The sequence below is a fragment of the Topomyia yanbarensis genome, chromosome 2 (genome assembly GCF_030247195.1).
Source record: "Topomyia yanbarensis strain Yona2022 chromosome 2, ASM3024719v1, whole genome shotgun sequence".
In the NCBI taxonomy this organism is placed as follows: Eukaryota; Metazoa; Arthropoda; class Insecta; order Diptera; family Culicidae; genus Topomyia; species Topomyia yanbarensis.
In genome coordinates, this window is record NC_080671.1 from 54673432 (window position 1) to 54700890 (window position 27459).

Sequence of the window (27459 nt, forward strand, 5' to 3'; positions counted from 1 at the left end):
TTTTTTACTGAACTTTAAACAAATTAATTAGTTACAAAACGTTTATAATTGGATTTTTCTACTCATCGGTCAAAAACTACCTATTAGTTCGGTAATTTCCGGAAAAAAGTTACCGGATTTTTTCAATAATTCCAAAAACCAATAAATGAGTAGCGTCATGTCACCAGTCACCGTGCGTTTAGGCAGATTTGACGTGACTTCAAGTCCTGTTTTATTTCGAAATGATAACCGCTCTCATAGTCATCATAAAATATCTTCATCATCCGTCACAATTTAGAAAGGAAATAAAACTATTAGCAACAAAACGAGAATAAGGAGTTGAGGATATTTGTTTGGAACGTGTCATAGTCACCAGTCACCTTTATATGTCACCATTAACTGTGCATGAAGGGATCCATTTAACGTGTACTTAAAATTTTGATTCAACTTTACTTAGAATGTTTCAATAAAACGATGAAATGAGAGGATTTGTGGATTTGAAACCGTATGAAGTGAATGAAGCACGCACGGCGACTTGACGGTAGTTACGAAAACGTAGGATGAGCCGCTTATTTTGTTCCTTCTGTTGCTTATTTTCCAGTATCCACCCAATATCAAGACGCGGTTACTAGCACTGAATAACAGAAACAAACGGTTTCTACAAAACAATTTTCAATCCCTTTAAACCCTTAAGTATAAAAGTTGCCGGGTGTGCCTGTACGTCGCTCGTGAAATATCGTAAAATTCGCCGTGCCAGCGTTGTTTCTAGTGAAGTTGAACTCTCTAAATATCGTAGGGAGAGAGGGTAACGGTGGATCAGCACGAACTATGAAACAATCGCAATAAAATCATAATGCATGAACATAATCGTCTGATTCCCTCATATTTCATGGTTTCTAATTCTTTACACGTGTTACTTTATTTTGGAAGATTTCTGATAACTCTATCTCTTTTAATGGATATTTGTTTGTTTTATAACAGTCAGAGTAAATTTGCAATAAAAATCATTATTCCATTTTTATGAGATAAATGTTTATTCTACTGATATTTGTTGCAAATTTAATGCTGAACATTTGCCGCGAACTAAGTTTTTTGGTAACTTGTCATGGTTCTGTGTAATTTGATAATCTTCATAAATAGACCAATTGGGTAACTGTGAAACGATGATATATGGGGAACAGTGAAAATTTCTTTTTTTGTGATCTTTATTAAATTGTGAATCGTTTCCGATTTTCCACAATAAATACAACTCAATTAAATACAATTAAATGGAAAGTTTGTCAATTTGAGCAAGTTTTGTAGAAATTATCGCTTCTTTCAGGATTGCATCTTATATGCATATATGGTGGTGCGATATTACGCGTTGATATAGTGATACCTTGCGTAAACAAACGATTTGCGTCTCAAAATAACTTTAATAGGAAGCTTTAGGATCTTTATTCGTCAAAACAAAAGAATGAAATTTGCAAGTAGAATATTTCACTGTAGACGACGTCGTATTTCATAGTTCCTACCCATGGGGATCACTGGTACATTTTATCACCGACTGCTTATTACCCAAAAAAAGTTATTTCCCGTGAATTTTACCAGCTGGAAAAAATATATGTATTAGTTAGCAACAGAGTGAAACTATGTATCACTTTTGGCTACACAAATAACATGTATTATCATCAAAATGAAATTTTAGAAAAAATGTCTTTCATTGTTACCCCCTCTCCCCTATTAATTGCACTACAATTCGATTATGAAACGGCTGACCGTAGTTTTGTTGAAAGTAGGAGTAGTGTGGTTACCTAAGGGTTAAGCACAATCATACTTGCAGCTTCAGCTTATTATTGAACGTTATCAGTATTTGATTTCGTCTATTATGGAACTGTATGAAGATGTCTTCCGCAAGCTCCAGTTTAATTTTCACCTTCCGCGAACAGAAGGACGAATACGGCAATATTGAAAATCAACAGCTACTGTAATGAACTGAAGATTTTCTCCCGTTTTGCTGTGAAGCTTTACTTACTCATCTCGAACAACGCATGAGAAATAGGCAAAATAAAAGCAGTTTTATCGCTCACGTCAGACCGTGGCGACTGTTATTTGTCTATTGCATTATTTTCTTATAGAACTAGTAAGAGTAGAGGTAGAATGTACACTGCAGTGTCCGTTGTTGTTTGCTCCTATTACCAGTTCGCATTTAGAAACGCAGTTTGTATTTGTATTTATTATAGTTGGACTGATCTTTTTAGAGCGTACTCAACCTCTGCAATGACGAATTGGTGGGAGAATTGTTTTGTCAAGTCCAGCAATTTTATCAAAAATCGTTGCTCACTGAAAAAATTAAGCGAAAAATTTCTTTAATTTGTTAGCCGACTAGTACAGGTTTTCTCGTGATTATTCCTTTTTTAATCATTTTGCCGAACTATGACCCTATGTACAGTTGTGAAAAACTCGATGGAATTCTAGGTGATTGTGTTTTGACAGCACAATTAATATTAAAAATCTTGTAAAGTGGATAATACATTCTAAGAATATATTATTATCACCTAAATGAGAATATTTATTCAATAGGTGGCCAGACATGCAAACCGGCAGAAGATCGGGTTTGGAATGAGAGAAAGAGAGAGAAAGAAAGAAAGCGAGAGGAAGAAAGAAAGAGTGAAAAAAAGAAAAGAGAGAAAGAGTTTGAGAAAGAGAGAGAGAGTGAGAGAGAGAAAGAGAGAGAGAGAGTAAGAGAGAGAGAAAGAGAGAGAGAGTGAGAGAGAGAAAGAGAGAGAGTGAGAGAGAGAGAGTGAGAGAGAAAGAGAGAGAGAGAGTGAAAGAGAGAGAAAGAGTGAGAGAGAGAGAGAAAGAGTGCGAGAGAGGGAGAATTTGTGAGAAAAAGAGAGGGAGAGTATGTTGAACCGGTTCTTAGTTAATGGAAGACCCTGACTCAACATTTCCATAGGCACCTCGATATCGGATCTAAGAGTATGAATTGATTCAGGGTTCGTCACCAGCAGGTAATACGATTCAAAGAAAAAAAAATTCTTTAGTATTTAAGGGGTCATTGTAGCATTTTTTCTCGAAACAGCGTTTTTCAAATTGACGAACTCGATAACTCAAAAACTAATTAACGAGTTGACTTGATTTTTTATGAGAATGCACGATATGTGTAGCCTGTCTCTGAACCACAGAAAACTGAAGAAACAATTTTTTCTCCCTATTATTTTGAAGGAAAGTGAGCGAATTTTACAGTGAAATATGAGATTTTTCAAGTTTTCGCCATTTTCCGGAACTCGAACTTTTTTCTATTTTTTTGGTTCATCGAGGAAGTACAAGTCTAAACTTAACCAATCCTATTGAATTTCCTGTGTCAGACAATTTTATCAAGAGTTATCGTGGCCGCTCCTCGACGTGGAAATGGTTGGACGTCTACTCTTGGAACGTTCGTATGTGTGGCTCTGCGTAACAGAAAATTTTTTTTTTCGCGCGCACTGAATGTATAAATAGACCTTAACATGACACAAAAGATCCATTGCCATTCTTGCCTTGGAAATCGCAAAACAAAATTACTATCGTTTTCAACACTTTACACCTTAAGGCGAATGAAATACTTTGTTTAGAGTTTGAGATATTTAAAGTGCATGATTATTAAGAGGGCAAAAGTGGTTTTATTGATATAGAAAATACTCCCATTGCAAAAAACATATGTTTAGAAAATAATTACAAATGCAACTACATGACTACATCTTTTAAGCTCAAGTCATAAACTTTGAAAAATGTAAATTTAATGTGTTTGCTTGAGTATTGAAGGGACGCGTACATGTATACAGGCCGTACTCGATTATCCGGGGATTCGATCATCCGGGGATTCGATTATCCGTGATTCGACTATCCGGGATTCTAGAAAAAAATTAAAATTTCAACTAGAATATCTAATTATAGTGCTAATTCGATCATTGCAGCCAACAATTTTTTTTTCGAGGGGTCTAAGGTTAACTTCCTCACAAATTTTGGCCTACCTCAAAAATAGCTTATATAGGTTATTCCACACACAGTGGCCAAAAAAAAAACCAAAACTTGGAATCGACCTTCACGGATTGGAACCAGTTTTGAACAAAATTGTTTATCTAGAGCCAATATATAGTATCCTAAAGTATTGATTCATTATTAACCAACCCCTCGACCCATCAGAATATTCCTAATTTTAACAAGTTTAACAAGTTGTTCTTCGGATTATATCTCCGATACTGTTTGCACTAGAATCAATCAGAGGGATGATTTTTGAAGGATTTATTCAATGAATCTGGAAAAAAATGCTAGTTTTTACGTCAGTGTTGCCAAATATGCATCTTTTTAGTTTTAAACTAAAAGTACATATTTCTCGTAATGCACATATCGTAAAATGTCATTATGCTTATTTGGTCGGTTTCTGGAGCTCCACAGAGGAGTAATTGGGGTCGAATCCTGGCCAAAATTGTTTGCTGCTGCAATTGTTGTTATTATGCCTTAATAAGAACTAAAAATAGACAATTACTAGATTTGGAACAATTTGGCATCTACCCACCTACCAGTGCAGAGGCCAATTTTCTATATCCTTTCGAATACTAGTAATTTCTAGGTGATCTTTGTGAAAACATTTGTTTTTTCCAGTTGCATAAACATTTAATCAGTGGGAAAGGGAGAAGAAAAGAGACGCCTGTGCATATATTCATAGAGATACATTTTGGCATACATAATATTTGGCCCTACAGCATTTCGGTGCACCTGAAATTAGTAAAAATTTCAATATTTTCAAATCGCTTGGGATTGGTGGATCGGACAAGATCGGAAGAGTTGGAATATTTTTTGTATAGCTGAAATCTTGTTTTGTAATACCGTTTCAGCAAATTTGCCGGATCTGGCCGTATTATGTATCTTTTTTATCATTCAAATTTGGAATAAAATGTTTAAAAAAGGTATTTTTTAAAGTTGGTGCAATACAGAGCAAGTCTACTATTTTCAGTTAGTTTTAAGTTGAAGTTAAACAAACGGTTGTGTTTAACTTCGTTTGTAATAATATTGTCTTATTTAATACAGTCATCATTACTAGAAAGCGATTTTGCTGAATATATAATGAAAATGACTAAAATATCCCATGAAATATCACCATTGGGCATCCATGCAAAAATTCTTTAACAATTTTTTATATAATCCTAATTTTGCCACGTTATACAGTTGGTTCTTCGGTATGTAAAAAAATAACGAAACAAAAAAATCGAAAAAAAAATATTTTGGTTATTGGCCAAGAATTTTTTCTAGTTACTCCTCTGTGCGCCGTAAACAGTTGTGTTGAATTGTTCCCGGCCGGATTTTTTCGTGTAGAGTGCTTTAAAATCCCGTGATGTTACCCACGGTTGGGTTTACACTTCATGAAAACTGTCGTTTTTGAGTACTCCTTTCCCGCTACGGGATTTGAAATCCCGGGATCACGTGACACGTTTCCTGCCACTAGCCTTAGCTAGCCTTAATGCTCAAACAGAATGCTCTGTCACCGACGGAACGTCACAGCTCGGTTTGAAAAGTCATGAATTACTTTCTGTAGTAAGCACTACGATTTTGTCATAATAACTTTAAACTATTACTTAAATTGGACCGGATTGCATGATGACATCAGAAAAAATAATGACTGTTCAGTGAGCTGTTAGGTGGTGTTAGAATTTCAAAGCGAGTTAAGCGCAGCTTCTCCTACTGAGGTGGATCCAAAAAATGTCTAAGTTCATGTAAACAGCTCTCCGATCTGTCAAAAAAGTGAGGTCAAACATTTTCGTGCAATGTTCCATTTTGGTGTATAGGACACATTTACGCTCTTCAACGTTTATTACCCGCACCGTCTGTACACACTAATCGGTTTAACCCCGCTGCTCTTCTCTGCCAGTTGGTTGTACTACCAACCGTATCATCACCACTTGTGCGTGTGCCCTGAAGTAAAGGGAGAAATTGTGGAGTCAAGGGGACAGCAGGCGGCTAAGTGTGATAATACTTAGCCGAAGAGCAAAGCATGTATATCTACATCGCAACCGAAGACAAAGCATACGTATAGCTTTAGAATACACGCGAAAAAGTAATCTTTTCGCGCCTGTTTTTGCTTCCTTGGCGTTTATTGTTTTGGTGTCGCTCCGACTTTCGGTTGATGATTAAAATGCTGCATTTGGAGATGGTTGGGATAAGAAAAAAAAACAGAAACTCATATCACACATTCGATGTCAACGAAAATCATCACGAGAATCGAACAGGAAGTAAACCGAGCGGTCCGACAAGACCATCCATTACGTGTTTAGCCGATTATGGTGATAAGCTAAAAGCAGAAAATATCCACGAATTGTGTTGATTTGCTTTCCGTACACGGTTTTGATTAATATCTGAAATTTGTCGAATATGAAATTAGCTTCGCCGTTTATCATCATCACTGAGGAATAGGATTTCTTGGGAGGGGGAGGGTTAATGGAGGTAGACCAACGGACATTCTATAGCATCCACGCCCTATCGTTGTTGTTTTAATGCCCATTTTCTCGCAGCTTCTTTATCCAGACTAAGAAGAAACTCACAAACGGTGGCTTATGGAGCCAAGGTTTACTACTTTTGATGGGTGTCTGTGTGTTTTCGCGCCGCAGCAATAACTTGGTGATGGTCTAACGCCGCCGCGCTTCTCGCACCATCCCCGCCACACACGAATAGAGGTTTGCTATAGGGATTTATTAGCGCGATGATCTTTTCGCAGCTTTTTCATTCTTTGTTCCAAGAAACGGTTTGATTCGTTAGCAATTCCGTGAGCTGTCGGTGGACTGCGAAGCGCTAACAACCGATTGACAGCGCGCGGTCCGCTTCAAAGCACCATTTACGAGAGTCCGGTTCGAAAGCGATACACGATACACGACGTGGCCCTTTGAGTAATGCTTCTTTCATCAATCAACGTGTTAGCGTTTTTGGAAAGCTTGTAATATGCTTATAGGTGGCAATTTTTCAAAATCATGGGCTTAGTAGTTCAATGTCGTCGTTTGCTGAACAGGACGTGGAATTGATGAGATAGTGTCTGCGAATCGATTCAACTGTTTATTTTTTACCGCGAACCGTATGGTTTTTTTTCAGTTGTTTGGGCGACAGATTCTAAATTCCTGAGCGGCTTTGGAGCCTGTTTTTCTCTTTTACAGCGAAAGCAATTTGTGTCCGCGAGAATTTCACGAGACTAGTATTGAAACCCTTTCGTCATTTCTGAGTTCTGCATTCTGTTTGTCTCGTCTGGCATATTCTATACGTAAAGACTGATTGATTACTTTCATCTGATACACACAAAAATTCACAAAGAATTCATCTCGTCAGTAACTAGCACCAACTGGGTGTCTAATTAGACGATGTATCTAAACTAGTACCCAAATTAGACACAAAAATTTCAAACACATCAAACGACACAGGTGAACGCCTAAGGTTACTGGTTTGTCCCTAGTGATGTCCCGGTAAGCAAATGGAGAAGCTCTGGTTTTCTGACGATAATATTGCACAATAAAGACTACTGAAATTTTGAACAATATCTTTCCTTACGTGTTTGATTTTTGGGATTACTATGCTATCAAGTAGTCTTCATGACATTTTCTAACTGGATTCCTATTTTAGACCAAAAATTGTACAATATTCAGAGTGGTCAACCTATAAACTGCCGCTATACGCATAACTGCCCCATGTGCTATTGTATTCTCCATATGCTTCGGACAGATATGCGTATAGCGGTAGTATATTAGTTAAATAGTTAAAAATAATCAAATATTGCCACTGTTTGTAGTGGTCAAAACATTTTCAACGTTACTTTATATTAAAAACTAACACAGTTACCCTTCCTGAGAGTATGGTATTGTTTATAGTCTGCAGAAAACGCGATACACGGACGACCATAATAACATAACGCCAACCAGCGTATTTTGTGAAGCGCGATCAGTAGATCGTAAACGCATCACCCATTGTAAACTGTTTCCCTTAAAAAGTAGAGCATCTTCCTTCTCCACTTTACAGATAAAACAGAATGGAAGAAAGGAAAACGGTTAGTCACCTTTTTTCGATGCACGCCACGCACACATCTGAACGATTTTGTACACTCGAATACGAACGTAGGTGCAATGGCAAAATGACGAGAAAGGGTTGAAGGACCTTCGAACTTTAGGACGTATACGTGTAGAGAAAAAAAAACTGTACAGACAAAACAGAGAATGAGCGTAAAAGAAGACAGGAAATTTGATGATCGTAAGAAGAGGTTTCCGAGGTTCTGATTAGTTGCAGCAGACAACGGAAGAAGGGATGAAGATTGCAGTTTAAAAATGTTAGTCTGGCTCAGTCCCCAAACGTGAATGAAGCACATATCAAATTACACTTAAGCAAGATAAGCAAACTATTAGCAAATGGAATCAGTGAGTCTGTGATTCGATACCTTATTTTGGGATGCTGTCATCACCCGATATGATGATGTTCGACCACCCGGGTGTATTTGTGGAGCATACTAACTGAACTATCACTTTTTTTATTCTTTCCTTCATTTGCAGTACACACCAGAGGAATATACTCATGAAAGCCCAGTGTCCGGAGGCCAAAGGTACACCTCGCCAAAGGCAGGTGGCGCCCTCTATCAACCCGATGCGTACTATGATGCCCCCGGCGGGTCCTGGTACCCGTCGTCGTCCAGTGGTGCATACGCACCTCATTCCGCCGGCTCCGCATATCATAATGTAGGTCATGGGGCGCATCTCGGCGGGCCACAACACAGTCACGACCAGTACGCGATGTCACCGGTCGGAGTTTCCCACATGGATGGACACCTAAACCAAGTGAGTATTCTGACGGAAGAAGTTACCTATAGCAGCTTCAAGCATATCATTAACCACGGTCACGTTCGTATTCTAGAATCAAACACAAGCACTTCCACCGATGAGTTCGTTCAGGGGAAATACTGCTCAGATACCATCAATCGGTCCCCAGGGACAAAACTCACCCGCAATCTACAACGCAATCGCTGGCCATCACAATCAACATGCACAGCATAGTCCAATTGTACAAAACGATACACTCGTCGGCAATGCACTGAAAACGGTCAGTTACTAATAGTCATATAAAATCTTTCCCAAACGGGGACCACTAACTATTTCTTTTCCGCCGTCCGGATGGCACACAGATGTATCCCACTGATCAGAGCATCAGCAGTTACGGCTCGAACCCAACGACACCAGTGAATTCACCTCCTCCGCTAACATCACAGCAGCAACAGGCGGCGGCAGCAGCCGCGGCCGCCGCTCAACAGCAATCCTCCGTTGGCAGTTTACACGGAACCGGCGTGCCAGGATCGTCTAGCAGTTCTTCGGTCACGGTGTCCTCCGCAGCAGCAGCGGCCGCGGCGGCAGCGGCAGCAGCTGCAGCAGCCGCGGCTGGTCCCTGGCAGCAAATCAACCCTGTGATTAACAATGGTCCTGGAACGGCAGTCGGCTCAGCGGTTGCCGCAGTGGCAGCGGCGGCGGCCCTAAACGGTCTACCGAACGGTTCCTATGCCCCGGAGCTGGTGCATCGAGGTCTACAGCACATGGTAATTGTTGTTCAACATACATTAGCTTAAATAGTGCGTGCACAGTGAATGCTTCCCTTTTCTGTGTCCGTCTTCTTTCGGGTACCGGTTTGCTATTTTGTCTGCCTCTCCATATAGCGTTTGTGAATTTGGCTATACATATTTGGCATAAGTTTCACTTTCGTTGACTCTGTCTTTTTGATGGCCTCGCTTAAAGGTGATATTGTATGTTGTACTGTTACACGTCATATCGAAACCATGAACAAGCTCGATTCACGTAATATCGTCCAGGGCAATCGATTCGTTTCCTGTTTTTGCATCTCGGTCCCTAGTGACATGAGGTTTGGCTGAATCTTGAATGCATCTCTTACTTTCGAACAAATAAATGTTGTGTCTAACTTCAAATGACCATGGAAAATTTTGCAAAAGATTTTCATTGTTTACGCAAATAATCGTGAGGAGAGAATTGAAACTCAACCTCCCCTCTCATACTCTACTTACCTAGCGGGTGTCGTTTTGTTTTGTGTACATTGATCGCCCTCGCACTTTTCCGTCGTTTGTTTGTTTTTGTTCTCCTATTACGTTTTGAATTTTGTTCACTCAACATGACTCTGGACATTATTTACGGAAACTTCGTATGAGTGTACTTCGTATAAGGTATCTGGCATGTTGGGATAGGTCGGCAACAATGGTGCCACTGTTGCAATTTTTTGAAACCATATCCGTGACTGTGTATCGTAGTAACTCACTAAAACCTGCTCGTTTAGTGTCGCACCAAAATTATTTCCCCTTTGCTTTTTGTTCTATTTTAATGTCAATATTTTTTCTATAATCTTTTTGTTGATGCATGTTTTTTATTTCTTTTTTGTGTTTCTTTTTTTTCGTATCTTCACCAACAACCATCCAACGTCTAGGCTAACTCACCCGAGATCCAACCGTTGGACGATGCAATTGTGTCGCTGCTTAGAGAACACTCTGAAAATGGAACGGTAAGTGAATTTGATTCTGCTGGACTGATAATAAGCCCATAATATCCAAAGTCCTATTCGTTTAGGATTGTTGGGCAGACAAACAAACCGACTATCTCGTTGCCAGCATATTCTGTGAAATATGAAAATGATCGCTTATTATTGTACCATACCTAACACTTTCCCCGATACCATTCCATTCTTCTTCCAGGGCACCCGCATGGAAGAGCGTCTCGATGATGCGATCAACATCCTGCGGAATCACTGCGAACCGCAGGTCGGTGTATCGCTCTCTTCGCTCGACGGCAACTCCCCGTACGGCAATGCATCCGGTGGTGCTGGAGGTTCATCGCTCATTGGCCCTTCCGGCAGCTCTCAGTTGCACCAGGACGCAACCAGTGATTTACCACCATCGGCAGCGGCAGCCGGCGGTCTAGTACCAGTGAAAACGGAGCGATTGCCGAACACTCCGATGGCGGTCAATACCAGTCAGTTAGCAAACAATGTTGTTTCGAGAATGTTGAAACTAACGAATGACCTTCATTTGCTTTCTGCAGAGAAACGCAAGGAGCCGCCAGATTCGGATTCGAAACCGAGTAGTTCAGTAACAGGCTCGTCTAAGGGCGCAAAGAGGCAGCGTAAATAGTAAGTTCATAGCTTTGCCGGTATATTGCCTAGTAGGTGGTTAGTTAGATCGCAATGATTGACTTTCAGTTTCATTCTGTTTGATTTGAAAACAGTAGATGTAATTCATTGGTTTTTCTTTGTTTTTTTTTCTTTCTTTTCATTTTATCTATTGTGTGTGTTCGGTATATTTCTGCTTGAATTATTCGTAAATACTTGAACATTACTAGTAAAACTTCGCGTAGTTGTTCTAGTGCTGATGACGATGACGATGATGATATCGATCCAGTCACTAAGGATCGTAAGGAGAAGGAGAGGCGGCAAGCTAACAACGCACGTGAACGGTAAGATAGTTTATTTAACATTACGTGATAAATATGTATGGTGCGTTTCCATTAATAGAATTCGTATAACTTATTGGTACCCACGAACAGACTATAAATCCGTAAAAGTTATTCCCCAAACAATTCAAAGGTTTGTCGTACTTGTCGAATTTTCCTTTGTGATTATCTGCAACAAATAGTTCTGGCAATGGGCGTAAGCTGTCTTGATGTCTTATCCACGAAGCATTAATTATGTGGATTGGGCGTTCGTGCCGAGTTCACGATAACTGCGACATCCTTAACGTGCTTTGGAACACTCGAGACGAACAAATGATAGTTAAACTGATTCGTATGGCGTTTTCGCGTGAAAGCTCGGGTATAAAACCAATCTGTTTAGATCATCACGCACTAAAGCTCTCCAGTTAACTCTGATGAAACTTGGCATCGGTTTTATCCCGTATTTGCCGAAAAATGTTCATATCGTCGGCGAAAGATAGGCGGGGTCCTTGTAATTCATTATTGACGTCTTTAAAGTTGAGGAGGAATAATACTGAGCCGAGATCGCTTCCTTGCGGGATGCCGGATTTATTGGAAACATGTGGGCTGCTTTCCAACAGGTGAGCTGAGTGATAGCTGATAGCTTGAGAGCTGAGAGTGAGTGATGCCTCAAAGACCCGCCGAAATGGTTCAAGAATCCCGCTGTTTCACTGCTTGACAAAAATCGAGGTAACGCCATCTGGGCCCGGGGAACTAGATGCTATCAGCTTGGAAATTTCTGCAAGAATGACGGCATTATCGATGCAAATTCAGTTGATGAGTTGTCATAGAGAAAAAATGATATTGACGGCGGTGACTTGTGGTGGAAAGAACTCGTCGAAAAAAACGCTTAAAAATTTGTCGAGCAGTGAATTTCCTTAGTGTCCTAAACTCCATTGAATGTCATACAAAAACCGGATTCTTTCTTAGTAATAGCCGCGAAAACACACCCCCAAGCGCAGAAACAGTGTCCGCCATCCAGTCCAGCATAAGCTAAACTCACTTTTGTCTCTTGGCTTACTAAGAAGTCATTAAGATTTGGATCACAGAGAATAAAATTGCGGTGGCACAACGTTCATAAGTTTATCCAAGGCAGAAAACTTCATTTTGTAGAGCAACATCAAACACGATATTCGAATACAACAGTGTTAGAGCCAAGACACCATATATTTGGATAATGATAAATTCGAGGCGCGTCTACACGATGTGACACCGCGCACTAGCTTACCGAGTTCATTGAGAAATCATGACAGAATACAGAGCAGTGGAATCCGCTACGAATGGGACTTCGTTAAACTTGCCCAGGTATTTCCAACCTCATTTGTGTGCTGAGTATGCGACTGACCCAACCTAGAAGCTGCCCGCTGGAGGTCTCTGAACGACTCAAAAATCAAAGTACATCTCGTTGGCAAAGGCAGTTCCACACATTTTCGGACCAGACGATTCTTCCGGCGACGGCAACGAGTACGGAATGTGGTGTATGCCGTGGATTGTCGACCGATTGCCGGTGGCATGAGACGAGCAACTCGCAAAAAAGGCAGTAATCGACGCATGAAATAATCAAGCCTTGAACTTTTTGGATTGAAAATTGGTAAATAAATTCATGTAACAATGAACTTCTTTGTCTTGTCGGCTGCAATTCCTTGAAACAATGAGCATTTCTTATTTCAATTTCTTCACGTAAGTGAAATTATATGAGCTGCCCTCGATTCGACTCCACTCTAGATTTTTCAAGGCTACCGTGTATATCCTTATTTCTAATTCATCACTAAACTTTTCCAGCTCATGGTGTCAGTTTTCGAACACAACTTGAAACTGATTGAAAATAATAACATTTCTTGAGTGTTTTTTCAAAAAGACATATCTGCAATGAGTTACTCTCTTTGTTTACTTTCTTTTCTGTTAATAATTCGGTCATTTTAACATTTATCCCTCAACTCTTTGCATAATATGCTAGTTAAAACCACCGTCTTTCGATCTGTACTTTAAAATAAGTGAAAAGTGTTATAGTGACGCCGTAAAAATCGAAAGAGAAAGTAAACAAAGAGAGTAACTCATTGCAGATATGACGTTTTGAAAAAACGCTCAAGATTTGCTTAATTATATTCTTAACTCTTCAGCAGCGTCGAGCTAATCGGTTCGTTTCCACCAGGTCATTCCGTCCCTGTGTATTAAAAAGAGATTGGGTACTCGAACCATCCAACAATCGAGTCATCTATTCAACGATGGCCCTTCGAAAAGTTACTTCGGATGTCTTACTCTGGATTTCAGGTTTGGGGACGGAAATCCTCCGTTTGTCGGCTCTACTAGCAAATGTAACGTCGCGCACACCACATGTCGATGAAATTGGCACTATGGAATGCGGCCGCGCTCATGGTTTTGTACACGATTTTCACGCATACTTCAACCAAATCATCTGATCTTGAAACAGAGTAGTAGAATAGGTCGTCTGAATACCACGTTCTAAAGACTAATATTTCTAGTCTTCCTCATTGAACGGAGGTCCGTTATCGGTCCTAATTGTTTTGGGGAATCATTTCTCGAAATTGTATCATTTTCGTATTCTCTAAAGAAAAGAATTTTAACTGTTTTCGCTATCAGGTATCGAAATCGATGAGCAGAATAGCAGAATAAGGCATATCGTGCCTTAAAATCTGATGTCCATCGCAATCGTATCCCAGACAACATTGGGACATAGATACACTGATCGCACTAATTCAGCACGAGTTAATCCAATCTTCTGCATCACCTGGCATCCCAGGCCACCAAGCACGCTGTCGTAATATCGTCTTCATTTTTTGATACAAATGGATGATCAACAGCTTTCTTCCGCATTCTCGCTGCCAAGATAACACATCCAGTTTTAATAATATGTTTATTCCTAATCGATCAATTTTGCTGCAGAGCTGGTGAAGATTAGCATCTTGGGATGCTTCTCCCTAAAGCTAATTTACAATTAATAATTTATGGACTTGTGCTAAGAGATAGCTGTAACATACAAAGAGCTATCGATAGTATGATTCGAAGCTTGTCCGATTTGGGCTTGGAGGTGTCTCCAACTATGAGTGTTACGGTTATCTCAAGAAAACAAATGGAAGAGCAACCGTCAATTCGTATCAATGGTTCAATCGTTACATGTGTGGACTCGATGAAACTATTCGGAATGCATGTAACTGCAAAATTGTCCTGGAGTCTTCATATTTCTGAGCTGAAGAGGCGTGCGATGCCATATGTAAACTTTCTGCGCAGGGTAGCCTGTCAGCATTGGGGTGTGCATCCTTCAGCATTACTAAATATCTACAAATCATGTGTGTTAATAATTAAGGGCAAGTTCTTCCACTACAACCTGATCAGTATTTATGCGCCAACTAACGAAAAGCCCGATGATATTAAGGACGCGTTCTATGAGAGCTTAGATAAAGCCTACGGAGATTGCCCCAGACAAGGTGTTAAAATAATAATTGGAGATGCTAACGCACTGGTTGGGAGGGAGCAGTTCTTTCACTCAATTATTGGTACGCAGAGCCTTCATTTTGCTACCAATGATAATCTCGTGCGGCTTGTAACTTTCGCTGCTGCTAGGGGGATGGCAATCAGTAGTTCCTATTTTGCACGTAAGCATATCCGAAAGCACACCTGGAGACACCTCCAAGTGCCAGTACTTGTTCCCAAATAGACCACATACTGGTAGATGGACGATCATTATCTCGTAGAAGCAAAGATTCGTGCACGATTATCCAGCGTCACGAATTCAAGAAACAACAGAACAATGCGATTCAATATCCAACGTCTTTCGACTGAAGGTGTAGCAGCTGAGTGTCGCCTGAAGTTGGATGAGCGGATAGATGAGACCAAAATGTAACTGGCAATGTCAACAGCATGTGGTAGGCTGTCCACGAAGCTGTGACTATAACGGCACGAGAAGTGATAGGTACGGCTCAACGGCGCCAACGAAGCGGATGGTTCGATGAAGAGTGCCAGAGAATGACGAACAAAAGCACGGACCGGATTGGTATGCGGAGATTTTATGCAACTCTCAACGGTGCGCGGCATAAATCAGCGCCAGTGCCCGTTATGTGCAATGACCGAGGGAAATTCGCTGACAGTCAAAACAACGGCGGCTGCCAGGTGGAAGGAGCATTTCGAGGTTTTGTTGAATGGGGGATGTGAAAGTGTATCTAGGAACAGAATAAGCATTGAAAATGATGGACAAGCTGTGGATCCACCAACACTAGACGAGGTTAAGAACGCCATACATGAGCTGGAAACCGGTAAAGCTGCTGGGAAAGAGGAGATTTCGGTTCAACTTTTCAAACACGGTACTGAGCAGCTTCACCAAATAATCCACCGCATTGTCTAAGAATATGGGCGGACGTAGAATTGCCTCTAGTTGCCACATCTACCAGAAAGAACACAGACTGGAGTGCGCGAATAACAGAGAGATATCTCTCCTGAACTCGGCGTACAAAATACTGTCGCGTTTAGCAGACTGAGACCGCTTGAGGAGTTCTTCATCGGCGAATCCGGCAATCAATGGCGGATCAGCTGTTCAGTCTGCGGATGCTCCTAGAAAAATTCCGGGGGTACAACTTGCAAACCCACCATCTGTTCATTGATTTTAAGGCGGCGTACGATTCAGTGAAAAGAAATAAGCTGTGGCATATTATGTCAGAACCTGGTTTTCCGGTAAAACTGATTAGACTGATACGTGCGACGTTGAATGGTTCAAAATCGAGTATTCGGACTGCAGATGAGATCTCAACCTCAGTTGGACTGAAGCAAGGCGATGCAGTTTTAAAATTTGCTGTTCAATATTGCTCTTGAAGGAGCTATCAGAAGAGCTGGCGTGCAAAGGAACGCAACTATCATCACAAGGTCGCATATGCTTCTTGGTTTTGCGGACGATATTTATGTAATTGGAATCGATCGTAGAGCAGTGGAAGAGGCCTTCGTGCCTTTTAAGAAGGAGACAGCGAGGATAGGCTTAGTCATCTACTCAGTCAAGGTAAAGTACATGGTCGCAGGTAAAGAGAAGCAGATCTAGTGGTGTTGGTTCCGGTTTGTTTGAAGTGGTCGAAACATTCGTTTATCATGGTACACTTGTGACTTGTTAAAAAGGCGTATTGCAGCTGCCAACAGAGTCTTTTACGGTCTACGTAACCAGCTTAGATCCCGCAACCTGCAAACATCAACAAAATTCGCCTTATACAAGACACTGATCCTCCCTGTCGTTCTTTATGGTCACGAAAAGTGGACCTTGAGAGAGGCACATAGTAGAGCATTCGGAGTCTTCAAGCGTAAAGTGCTGCGGACAATACTCGGCAGGATATGCGAAAATGGAGTACGACTGCGGACGCATGAATCATGAGTTGTACCAAGTATACAAACCTGCGGATATTGTTAAACAGATAAAATATGGCATACAGCAATGGGCTGGTCGTGTGGTACGAATGGCGGAAGAATGATATATGAAGTAGGGAGAGGACGCCAACTTCGTGGGAGGCCAGGAACACGTTGGCTATACGCAGTGGAAGAGGACCTGAGATCCCTGAACGTGCGGGAGAACTGGAAGGAAGCCGCCCAAGACCGACAAAGATGGAGCTCTACGATACGCCCGGCATTGGAGGGATGACGCTGCATCCAACATGGTATCCCTTCGAAAATAAGACTGAAGAGACTGAATGTTGATTTATCCATCAAGAATCAATTTTCTCAAGAGCACCATGTAGCTGGATCTGAAATTGTTAACAAAAGAAGAATATGGAAATGTCAAAATCTTTCCTACTGATGGATCCAAAGATAACAAGGATGTTGGCTATACCGTAGTGAATGACTTCGGTATTCAATTTATAAGGACAAAGCTTTCTTAAACAGTGTATGTGTACATGGTTGAACTACAACAGGTTAGTCGAAAAGTTGTCCAATAAATCGCATCGATCCCTACAGCGCAGTACGTTGTAAAGACGGACAGTTTAGGCAATATAACGAGTAACAGTAAAACAAGTTCGACGATTCCAGTAGCATGGTTCGATATATAACGCAGTTTTTTCAGCTTTGTGCTAAAGAACGATGGCAGGCAGCGTGAATGGCCAAGGAAAAAGAACGTTTCTGTCAGCATACTATCGACGATTTCGTTTAAATCATGGTAATCCTCTGCAAACTAATAAGCAACGATTCGAGACTTGCACATTTGTTTCGCAATGGGATAACCGACGATGACGTGTGTTTCTATGGGTCAGCAGCAGCGGTGTCGAATCTAATAATTAACAATGGACAACGAAAAAAATTATGATAAATTCTTCCTAGAAGGTACATTGTGCCAGACATACAACCAGTCTTAAAAGCGAACGATGCAGAATTATTCGTGACAGTTGCCGATTATTGATCTATAAACAAGATTCGGTTAGTCCCTATGATATGTTTCTACTTGGCGGGGATCGCTTTCAGATAATTAAAAAAACACGTAATCGCTATCATCGACAATCTAGCTGAAGGAGTTGGGAGGAAAACTTTTACAATATGCCTAATCTATTATTTTAAGAGGCCCTACCTGAAGTTAGTGGCGCAAGTTTTAAGTTAACTTCTTACTTTTCTATTCAGTACTGAATTTGTTGTTTCCATGAAATGGACTAATCGATTAGATGGAAACGCATCATACTGCCGGAACTAGTGCAGTCATTTTCAAATATTCGTACATGGTACTAATTGCTTACTTTCGCAGAATTCGCATCCGAGATATCAACGAAGCACTCAAGGAACTCGGTCGCATGTGCATGTCCCACCTCAAATCAGACAAACCACAGACCAAGCTCGGTATTCTGAACATGGCCGTCGAGGTGATTATGACGCTCGAGCAGCAAGTGCGAGGTAAGAACTTTATTACTGTTTGCATGTTCAATATGATGAATCCATTCGATAACTATGAAATCCTTTCAGAACGCAACCTTAACCCGAAAGCCGCCTGCCTGAAGCGGCGAGAGGAGGAAAAAGCGGAGGACGGTCCCAAACTGCCCCCTCACATACTGCACCAGACGCCGTATCCTTCACTACCCGTAAGTAACCTCAAGCAAGAGCGAGAATGAGAGCGGTCCTTTGAGCGGCAATCAAGATCAGAAATTGAAAATTTTCGCTTAATTTGGCAGTAGACAGAAAACCACTAGAGTGACCAGCAACTGTGTGAAACCAGCGTTACAGAAAGCAAAAAAGAATCGTATGTTAAAAGCATAATTTTTCTTCTCTAATTTCTTCCAATGTCTGTGTAATGCGTACCCTCCCACGTCAAAAACTGGCTATTGGTTCGGCTGTGCTGCTAACCAACCAACAACAATGTGCATGCAATCGACTATCTACTATTTCTATTATCACTACCACCTCTACTACTACTATTACAACTACTACTACTACTTCGACAAAACAAACCGAACACATCAACAATCACATGCACACATTCGAAAAAAATCTATTGTGTGATGGGGTGTGCGAAACAAATAGGGTCCACCGCCAAATCTTCCCCACAACCCTGGGCCACCACAATAGCATAATAACTTAAATAATTTAATTCGAAGATAACACAGTAAGCAACACACATGTACATATTCGACAGTAGGTGAATCGTTCGAGTGCTCGGACTGGTGGATGTGGCTGTAAGTGAGCGAACGTTTGTTGTGATGAGAGTGCGTGTGTTGAAAAAAAAATCATGAGGCAAGTCTATACGTTAGTGTGCGGCGTGTGTCAGAAGCAGCAAATAGAAGGTTTGTGACACTGATGAAAAAAAAATCTGTAAACTTTTAGTATTCTATGTACTGTAAAGCAAATTACGAAACGGTCAGATAAATGGGGACAAAATCAAAGCTAGACGGAAACGATAGGGCAACCCCCGAGAAAGGATAGGTTTTTTTAAAGTATTTATTTTTAAACGAATGAAATTCTGATACTTCCTAGCCCCCCACTATATAGCAAACAAAAATCAAGTAGAAACAATTTTACTGGTGGACAGGTGCTCATCGAGAGGGGCCTCCAAAGTGGAGCAATTGAACCATTGTTTTGAGAGTGTAATTTTCGAAGCTGGAGAAGAGCATCCTTACATTCAGAAGCGAAGCGCTTAATTATTTGCAAATTGTCTTCTTTTTAAATTTTTTGCTAAACGCAGGCAAATTTTTGATTTGGTCAGGAAAAGAGTTTGGTTTTGTATTTAAATTTCTACAGCAATCGTGTAATACTTTTTCTCTAAGGGCATCAGCCAAGGCTATGATTTGCGTTCTTTTTTAAATAATTGCGCGCAAATAATTCGAAAAGGATTCGTTTTTGCATATCAGTAAAAGTGGTAGACTCATCATTACTTTTAAAATAAATTAAACTTATTAAGGTGAAGTGACTCTACCGAAAATTTCGACTGGATCGATAATTCATTTTTCATTCGGAAAGTTTACATGGATCAAGTTTTCGAATAAAAATTAGACTTGTTCTCTCAAACATAAGGATCCTTCTATTAACTGCGAAAGTTTCACTCACAGTAGGTCTGCGTTATTTTGGACTGAATTCAAAACGAATATGTTCATTTGTTTCCATTTGGCTTAAAATCGACTGTGCAGCCCTGTCCCTAAAAAAAGTTGATACTAATTAACCGAAAATAACAGTATTGTACTTAGTCTCCTCATTTGAAACCGAATGTCCGATTAGCTCAATGAATCAAGTAATCAGTATAAGACGGCACTTCTTTTAAACAATCAAAACATCTAACAAAAACAGTGGCAAAGAAATAACGAGTATTGTAACAAAATTATTTTTATTTCCGTTTCCATATCATTCACTGGCGCTCTTTTGGTTCTGATTGTTTTAATGCTTAGCACTAACACAGACGCAACGAACAGATTTCATACAAACAAAATGTGAGTAGCTACTTACTGAGTTTACTTAATTGAAAACAAGTACAATAATTCATTACAAACACCAGCTTAATGTGTCGAGTAGAGGAGAATAAGTCAAAAACAGCATAAACGGAGACTGGTTTTCTGGTAGATTATGCTTCATTTACAGCAAGTGTTAATTTTTACTTATCCTCAATCTTGATCGATTGTGTTTACGTAATGGAATCTAAGTCAAAATCGTGCGAGACACTTCTCATTTTCAGTTTTTTCAAAAGCTCAATCATGGGATTTTTAGTATTGCAATCTTCTCTATTTCTTTTCTCGCTCTAATCAAGTGAGATTTTAGTAAACACACTTCATAGCTGTTGGATCCATGTGAGATGGTATCATAATATCTATTAAGATTCAACTGAGAAAGCCTGCAAAAGCAGCCGTCATGGAAAACGAAAAACGTAGTTTTTTCACACATCATTGGAAAAATCTTACGTGCTATTCTACTAATGCCCCGAATACATTGATTCATTTTCATAATGATTTCCTCAACAGTGTGAGAAAAACTGCTTCTTTCGTTTTCCAAGATGGCCGATTATTGAGGCGTTCTCAGTTGAACCTTAAACATAGCGTTAGACTTTGCAGAGCAGGTACCTAATTGGGAAGTGAAACGATAGAAAAATTGCTTCTTTTTGTATTCCCAGTAGAACTTCAGAGAATCGAGTGGAATAAAAATTGTTCGCTTATCGCGAGGCTCTTAAAATACTGAAAATTCTTAAATTTTCTCTAACTTATGCCGTTTTTCATTGAAAAACACCGGGGTAGTGGATTGCACTGGTATTGCACTTTCTGGCAGAAGTCGGAATGGAACATGTCTACTGCCCCGAAGTTTTTCAATGAAGAACTCCATTAGTAAATTTTGCACTTTGGGATCAACATAAGGAATAAATTACACCAGACTGTCAATGAGCCGAGAGATTAGTGTATAGTTTGTGCGGGTTTAAACTTCATTTGGTTGGTGAGTTTTTCTTCTCCCCGAGCAAATCAAATGGTAGTACTTATGATTCCTGTTCATGTTTAGACAATCGTGATGGAAAATTAGAAACATATTAGTTTTCATTTTCTTCCTCCTGATTCGTAAGCCGTTTTAGCGTTTTTTTACCATCAAGCGAAATGATTTCATGTGATATATTAAATTAAAAAGGCTCCGGTCCGATATTTACACAATTACACTTGTCAGAAGATTGAGAGTAAAACATACTTACAGTTGACAGAAAGCAGTAGGGCACGAATCGAGTAAACAAAAAACAGACCATTTCTCAGGGGGGAAGTATTGTCATCGGCTATTCTCTATACCTTCAAACAACCAGACAAAAAATGGTAGCTAGTACTAAAGCATCACAAATAGAACTAAAGATTTCAAACCTCTTTTCAATGGTAGGAGATGAGTCTGCCCCGCTGAAGTGGTTAGCTTTTTTTAACAGAAAATTTACTTAATATTTTTAGTTAGATGGCTAAGTAGATGACAGGAAGCAGAAGAGTTATATTATTTCAATACTGTAAACCGCAAGCAGCAGAAACATAGAAAAATTTTATCATTAGTTATTCTTAATTTTATTTTAGTTTTCTTTTTTTAAAATCTATTATTATTAATTGTATTTTTATATGGTAGTTTTATTATATTTTCAAGAGAAAATCGTACCGTAAAACGTACGTGAAATATGAAAACCAACAACGTGCTAAAGTTAACGACACGAAAAGGACGGAAAATCAATATGTTTATGTGTAAGCTGACAAATCACAGAAAGAAAGAGTTTAAGATAGTAAACTGTATTATTCATTGTATAAAATAAACTAGAAAAGAAGTAAAGCAAAAAATCACACAAAGCAAAACATTTCTTTTTTGTTCCAAATAATTTTTAAACGTTTATTTTTATTAACTTAATTTTAACGCAAAATCAGCTGAACTGTGCAGAAGGCAACGCAAAATTGCAAGCAAAAAGGTATTTTTTATGGGAAAACTATATATTTTATAACGTTTTATATTCGAACGTGCAGTTAGAGTAAATATTCCTTGAAAGGGTGAAGCTTTTACGTCCCCTTTTTGGTCTTACTTCCAACACCGACAAGAACAAGAAAGTGCACATAAATTCCTTTCACTCTGCTCTCTGCTCCACAGTAGAGCAAACCTAAACAGGCACAAATCATCCCGGTTGGCATTTATTTTCGCATTATTTTATATTAATTTTCCTACGTTTCGTTTGCCTTTAATCGTCATCAGCAAGAAATGAAAATACAAAACAAAACGGCCATCACGGAAGTGAACTACTAATCTATCTAATGTAAGCCAACAACCAGTGACAAATAATAATCAAAGTAACGCAGCAAAAAACATGCGCGATGGAAATTGTTCAATATCACACGTATAGGCAAATAAGCAAAAAACAGCAAATATTTCAATTGAAATCTCTTTTAAAAATAAATAGAAACAAAGCAAGGACGAAATTTAACTCTATATAAAACGAAAATATGAAGTCAAATCCAGCTGAAATATTTATCGTGAGAAATTGAAAAAAGTTTCTGTGTTAATACCAACTGCAAGTAAAGAAAAAAACAATGAAAATTAGTATAAAATGATGATTGGAAATGAAGGAGAAATTGTAAATGCCACAAAAAGAGTAAGAAAATCAGACAAAAGAAAAAAATCACAGTGTATATTATGTTATAAAAATAAATGTGCCATTTTTCCATAATAATTCGAAGGTTGAAACGTGACTGATCCGAACATTTCCCGAGATGAGAGACAACAGGTCATCTGTCAAACCGACGTATATTGTAGCCTCAACATCATATAGCGTAGGAAGGGTATAAAAGTAGCGATGGGATGGTCTACTTCCGATTATTATTCTTGAGTTCATTTGTACCGCGTACAGGATTATACGGTAAGGATCTGTCTTCATGTGGGCTGTTTAACCGTTATGTGTCCAACAAAAACACTTAACAGGCCAACGAGGGTACCCGGGTACCCATACATTGAAATGCTCATAACTATGGCTTCCTTCAACCGATTTGGATACTTTTAGATGTTTTGGATTCTCGAACTCTTTTTGATTCTGTAAAGTTGAGCCAGATGAACGGATTCGGGTCTTGGTAATCCGAATTTTCTGGTACTAGGGAATGATTGGTAAATTTAAATAATGTCCTAGCAATATGAGTATCAAAACTCTTCATATTTTCTCTATTGTTACGGGACCCCATGGCAATTTGAAAAATGGATTTGGAATCGGTCCCACAGGAACCTGATGCAATTCCAAGAATATTGATACCCATATTGCCAGTATTCCATTGAAATTCACAAATCCTGGTCTATTCGTCACGGAGTCTGTTAGATATGGATTCAACTCGAGCTAGGCCAAATTCCAATCTAGGGTAAAAAGGAATATTCCTCAAAATTTTCAGTTGTCAGTAAAGTTCTTTGAGGTGCAAATGGATTTGCCGTAAACGGATTTGAAAAAACAAAATAATTCTAAAAGTTGAAAGATTGGTCTAGAAACGATATTAACCCTTTCATGCCCAACTTTTTTCTAGTGCATGTAGGGTTTCAAAACTATTTTTCCTTGAAAACGGTGGGATCCAGAAACACAAAAAGCCGTTTTTCATAAAGATGGGTGCTTCCCTTGCAGTGCTAGAAGCAGTTCAATTTTTACCTTCTAATTTTCAGTGCAATTCTCCTAAAATATTTACAATAGTCCAATTGTGTGGAAAACGTAGCCAAAGATAGTCTAAATTGATAAGTTTTGTCAGTTTTCAAAAATATTGCAACATAACGAAGATATATGAAAAATTCATTTTCCGTCATCAACATAAACTGCCCCTGGCAGCACTGCTACATTGGAATCTAATCAGACTAACTGCAATAACTTCAGTTCTAGAGCTGATCTTTGCAACTTCTAATACTCAAATGAAAGGCAATAGTCACATTTATTAGCCTTACTTGCTTTTGTAAAGAAATCTTACCTCAAACAAAAGTTAAAGCTGTTTAAAAACATTGTTGTCCACAAACAACATGGGCATGAATGGGTTAAATGGAATTTAGATATTTTTGAAAAAATGCAATTTTTTGGAAGATTGAAAGTATAAAAATCGGGTTTTGGAAAATACCACTAAATGGGGTGAAATGAAAAAAATAATTCTGAACAGTAATACGTTGGTAACACGCAACGTGACTGTTACAGCAGTTACTGTGCGCAAATTATACTTGTGTGCCAATGTTTTGAAAAACTATAAAAAATAAACAATACAACCATTAACAATCAGCAAAAATGAGAACGATTTTTTTACTTTAAAAATTAAATTAATTGAATAAATGATTAAAAACGTTTTTATAATACTAATTGTTACTGACGTAGTAAAATAACCAGTATTTAAACTGGTATTGTCACGAGTCACATTTCCACTGACAGCACGAAACCTGACGAAACGCTAACGAAAACCGAGATATGTATTTAACCCTAGAACGTTGCACTGGGGTACAAATGTACCCCACGCCAACTTTGACGCCTGATTCCACGAAGGCTATAAGCACCTTTTCCTACTCTTACTAGCAACTCTAAATTGTCGGTAAATGCCGAATTCTCACCTTCACACGGCTTCAAAGAAGGTGTGGGGTACATTTGTACCCCAGTGCAACGTTCTAGGGTTAAATACATATCTCAGAAACGACCATCTAGCTTGGGGCATTGTTACGCGGTGAAGAACGAGAAATCTCACGCTTAAACAAATCCCTTAACACTAAAACAATGCATATGAAATATAAATTAGTATTACTACAATCATTTACCACTACCTTTCAAACGTTTATTTATAATTTTCAGTCAATTTTCTCGTCTACGCGGATCTAAATGATAAGAAAAAGTAGATCTACATCACACTCACACGCACTCCGTAAATACTGTCGCGACCATCACTCGATAGACGGAAGTGACTGAACCTTTCGTTGAATTCGAATCTTGTCCTTAAACACTGGCGCTTCCGCCTTTATAAGTTTCCCTTGCAGTATCACTTCGTTGCTGTTGCTTTTACTAGACCTATCCTTTGTCTCTTCCCGACTGAACAGTTCATCTCCGAAAGATGCTGACATTGTTTTCATTAGAACTGTTGAACGAAGAACTGGTTTACGAGGTAAACGCTGAACAATGGGTCTTCTTGGAGTCACCTGAAACAATGAATTGGTCGTTGGAAAGTTGAAACGTCCGATGTTACACGGAAACAGGGCGGACTCAGTGCCACTATTGTAGTCCAGCGGTGGCTTGCAACTGCTGGGGGTTTTGGCTTTTTCTTCGGCGTTTGCCAGGGCACGTCGTTTTTTCTCCTGTTTGATACTTTGAAGATTTTTGATAAAATTGCGTGTCGACTGGGAAATTATTTTACCGTCCAGCAGCACTGAAATATCATAAAGTCATGTAAAAATTTTACACTGTGTTAATGCAGAACAAGTCAAGCTTAACTAGACCTACATAATTTATGACCCGCGGCAGCAGTGACCTTCTCTCGATAGTAGATGTCTTTCTGGGCGAGACAGCCTTGAAGATCGAGGACGCGAAGTGAGTACAGAGCGCTGATCGCCGGAGTAATTTCGTCGGTAGATTTGAAACTATTGTCGGAGGCAAGTAGTACTTCCAGTTTCCAGAGTGGTTCCAAGGAGTTTAGGTGAGTTAGCCGCAATTTTTTTACGTTCAATACCTTCAGGTGGTTCTATCGAATAGATATTGTATTGGATTTTGCAATAATCACAAATGTACAGTTTAAACTCACCGCCAAAGCCTTCACGCATTCTTCGTCGAATTCGAACTGTGTGGTTCCATCCAACAGTTGCCGTTCAATGTGGATCTGCTCCAACTTTTTCAAATTTTCCAAATTTTCCAATCTGCTGATCTTATTGTAACCAAGGTACAACTGTTTGAGATTCCTCAGAGCGTCCAGATTTTCAATCTTCCGTATGTTATTCCACTGTAGATAGAGGTGTGTCAGATGCACAAATGCGTCCAGTTTTTCGATGCGACATATTTGATTGTTGTGCAAGTAGAGTACTAAAATTCGTTTGGACGGATAAATACTGGTCTAGAAAAGGTAACGAAATGTAGATATTGGGAGGAAAGTAGCTCGTGTAATTAAGTACACGAGGAAGTTAAATTCGATCAATAGCAAAGAGGCCAGAGAATCGCTCTTATAGATTATCTCATCAAAACTATTTGAAATGTTTTTCTGTACATAATGCATAGTATACGCCGTTGTAAGCAGAACTCTACTAGAGGCTTCTGAGTGTTGGTATGGTTTATAGATATGTAGATACTATGCCCTAATTTTATGATACTCCAAGATAAATTGCGGATACTATCAATTATATGTTTTAAACTAAATTGAAAAGCATCCTTGTAGTCGTTCAACCAATTTTCCACATTGCGTTGCTTATCGCTTTATAATGTTCGAGTTTCTACTGTATTACTATTGATGATACAACATATTTTTCATTTGAAAATAACACTGATGTTATCACAAATTTTTCTAATGTATGTTTGGACATAGATGCCTCGTTACTTTACACTTTATAATAAGTTTTTTGTTATCTGGACTGCCTATTCGGAAGTGGTGTAATTATCGCTTACCCAATTCGTTCCATGGACTCTGTTTACTTACGATTTGGGTGATATTCTTATCGTTCAGATAGATGTGAGTTAAGTTGCTGCTCGCTTTCTTGGCTGATTTTTTAAGTTTCATAATCACTTCACTGGAGTTAAAAAATTTCCAGTGGAAATTGTCAAAAAATCTGAACGATAAACCAGAAAGCGGTTAGCTGGGTAGATTTTCTCGTCTCGTTGGTCGATTTTTCCGAAAACAACAGTAAACAACGGTTTCAAACGCACCCCTAGAAACGGTTGCTACGTTACAGCTCTATATTGCTGTTGGTCTTTCGTCGTTCATGTGCTTTATTGGCTCCAGGCCTTTGAGCATAGGCTGGGCAGATATAAATAATAAAACTAGGGTTTGTTCAAATATTCAATTCTTACTTATGTTTATTCCGGTTTGTTATAGCATATGATACATCAGTAGAAAATAAAAGA

The 27459-nt window shown here is 39.2% G+C and overlaps 2 protein-coding genes across 4 annotated transcripts in view; one reads left to right on the top strand and one right to left on the bottom strand.

Annotated features, from left to right (window-relative positions):
* The window catches only part of LOC131685138 (protein daughterless), a 109610-nt gene extending 89744 nt beyond the window's left edge, over positions 1-19866 (top strand). The window contains exons 3-12 of one of the 3 annotated variants that reach the window (XM_058968610.1): positions 8520-8801; positions 8878-9063; positions 9146-9550; positions 10444-10518; positions 10709-10985; positions 11055-11142; positions 11352-11465; positions 18202-18347; positions 18417-18532; positions 18972-19866. In XM_058968610.1, coding sequence (XP_058824593.1) covers positions 8520-8801; positions 8878-9063; positions 9146-9550; positions 10444-10518; positions 10709-10985; positions 11055-11142; positions 11352-11465; positions 18202-18347; positions 18417-18532; positions 18972-19016 — 1734 coding nt within the window. In that variant the 3' untranslated portion in view covers positions 19017-19866. The remainder of the gene's footprint in view (positions 1-8519; positions 8802-8877; positions 9064-9145; positions 9551-10443; positions 10519-10708; positions 10986-11054; positions 11143-11351; positions 11466-18201; positions 18348-18416; positions 18533-18971) is intronic. The other 2 variants (XM_058968612.1, XM_058968613.1) reach the window with 2 other exon arrangements.
* Positions 19867-25185: 5319 nt separating this feature from the next.
* On the bottom strand, positions 25186-27221 carry LOC131682382 (protein phosphatase 1 regulatory subunit 42-like). The gene is made up of 4 exons (XM_058963817.1): positions 27035-27221; positions 26153-26458; positions 25855-26092; positions 25186-25780 (listed from the first exon to the last, which is right to left on the bottom strand). The coding sequence occupies exons 1-4, from the start codon at positions 27113-27115 to the stop codon at positions 25302-25304; spliced, it is 1104 nt and encodes a 367-aa protein (XP_058819800.1). The 5' UTR covers positions 27116-27221; the 3' UTR covers positions 25186-25301.
* Between the last annotated feature and the right edge of the window lie 238 nt (positions 27222-27459).

Coding starts and splice junctions, on each gene's coding strand:
- LOC131682382 (XM_058963817.1), bottom strand. CDS start 27,115: ATGAAACTTAAAAAATCAGCCAAGAAAGCGAGCAGCAACTTAACTCAC. Junction 26,459..27,034: donor ATAAGAATATCACCCAAATC/GTAAGTAAACAG, acceptor TACCTTTTCTAG/ACCAGTATTTATCCGTCCAA. Junction 26,093..26,152: donor AATGCGTGAAGGCTTTGGCG/GTGAGTTTAAAC, acceptor TCTATTCGATAG/AACCACCTGAAGGTATTGAA.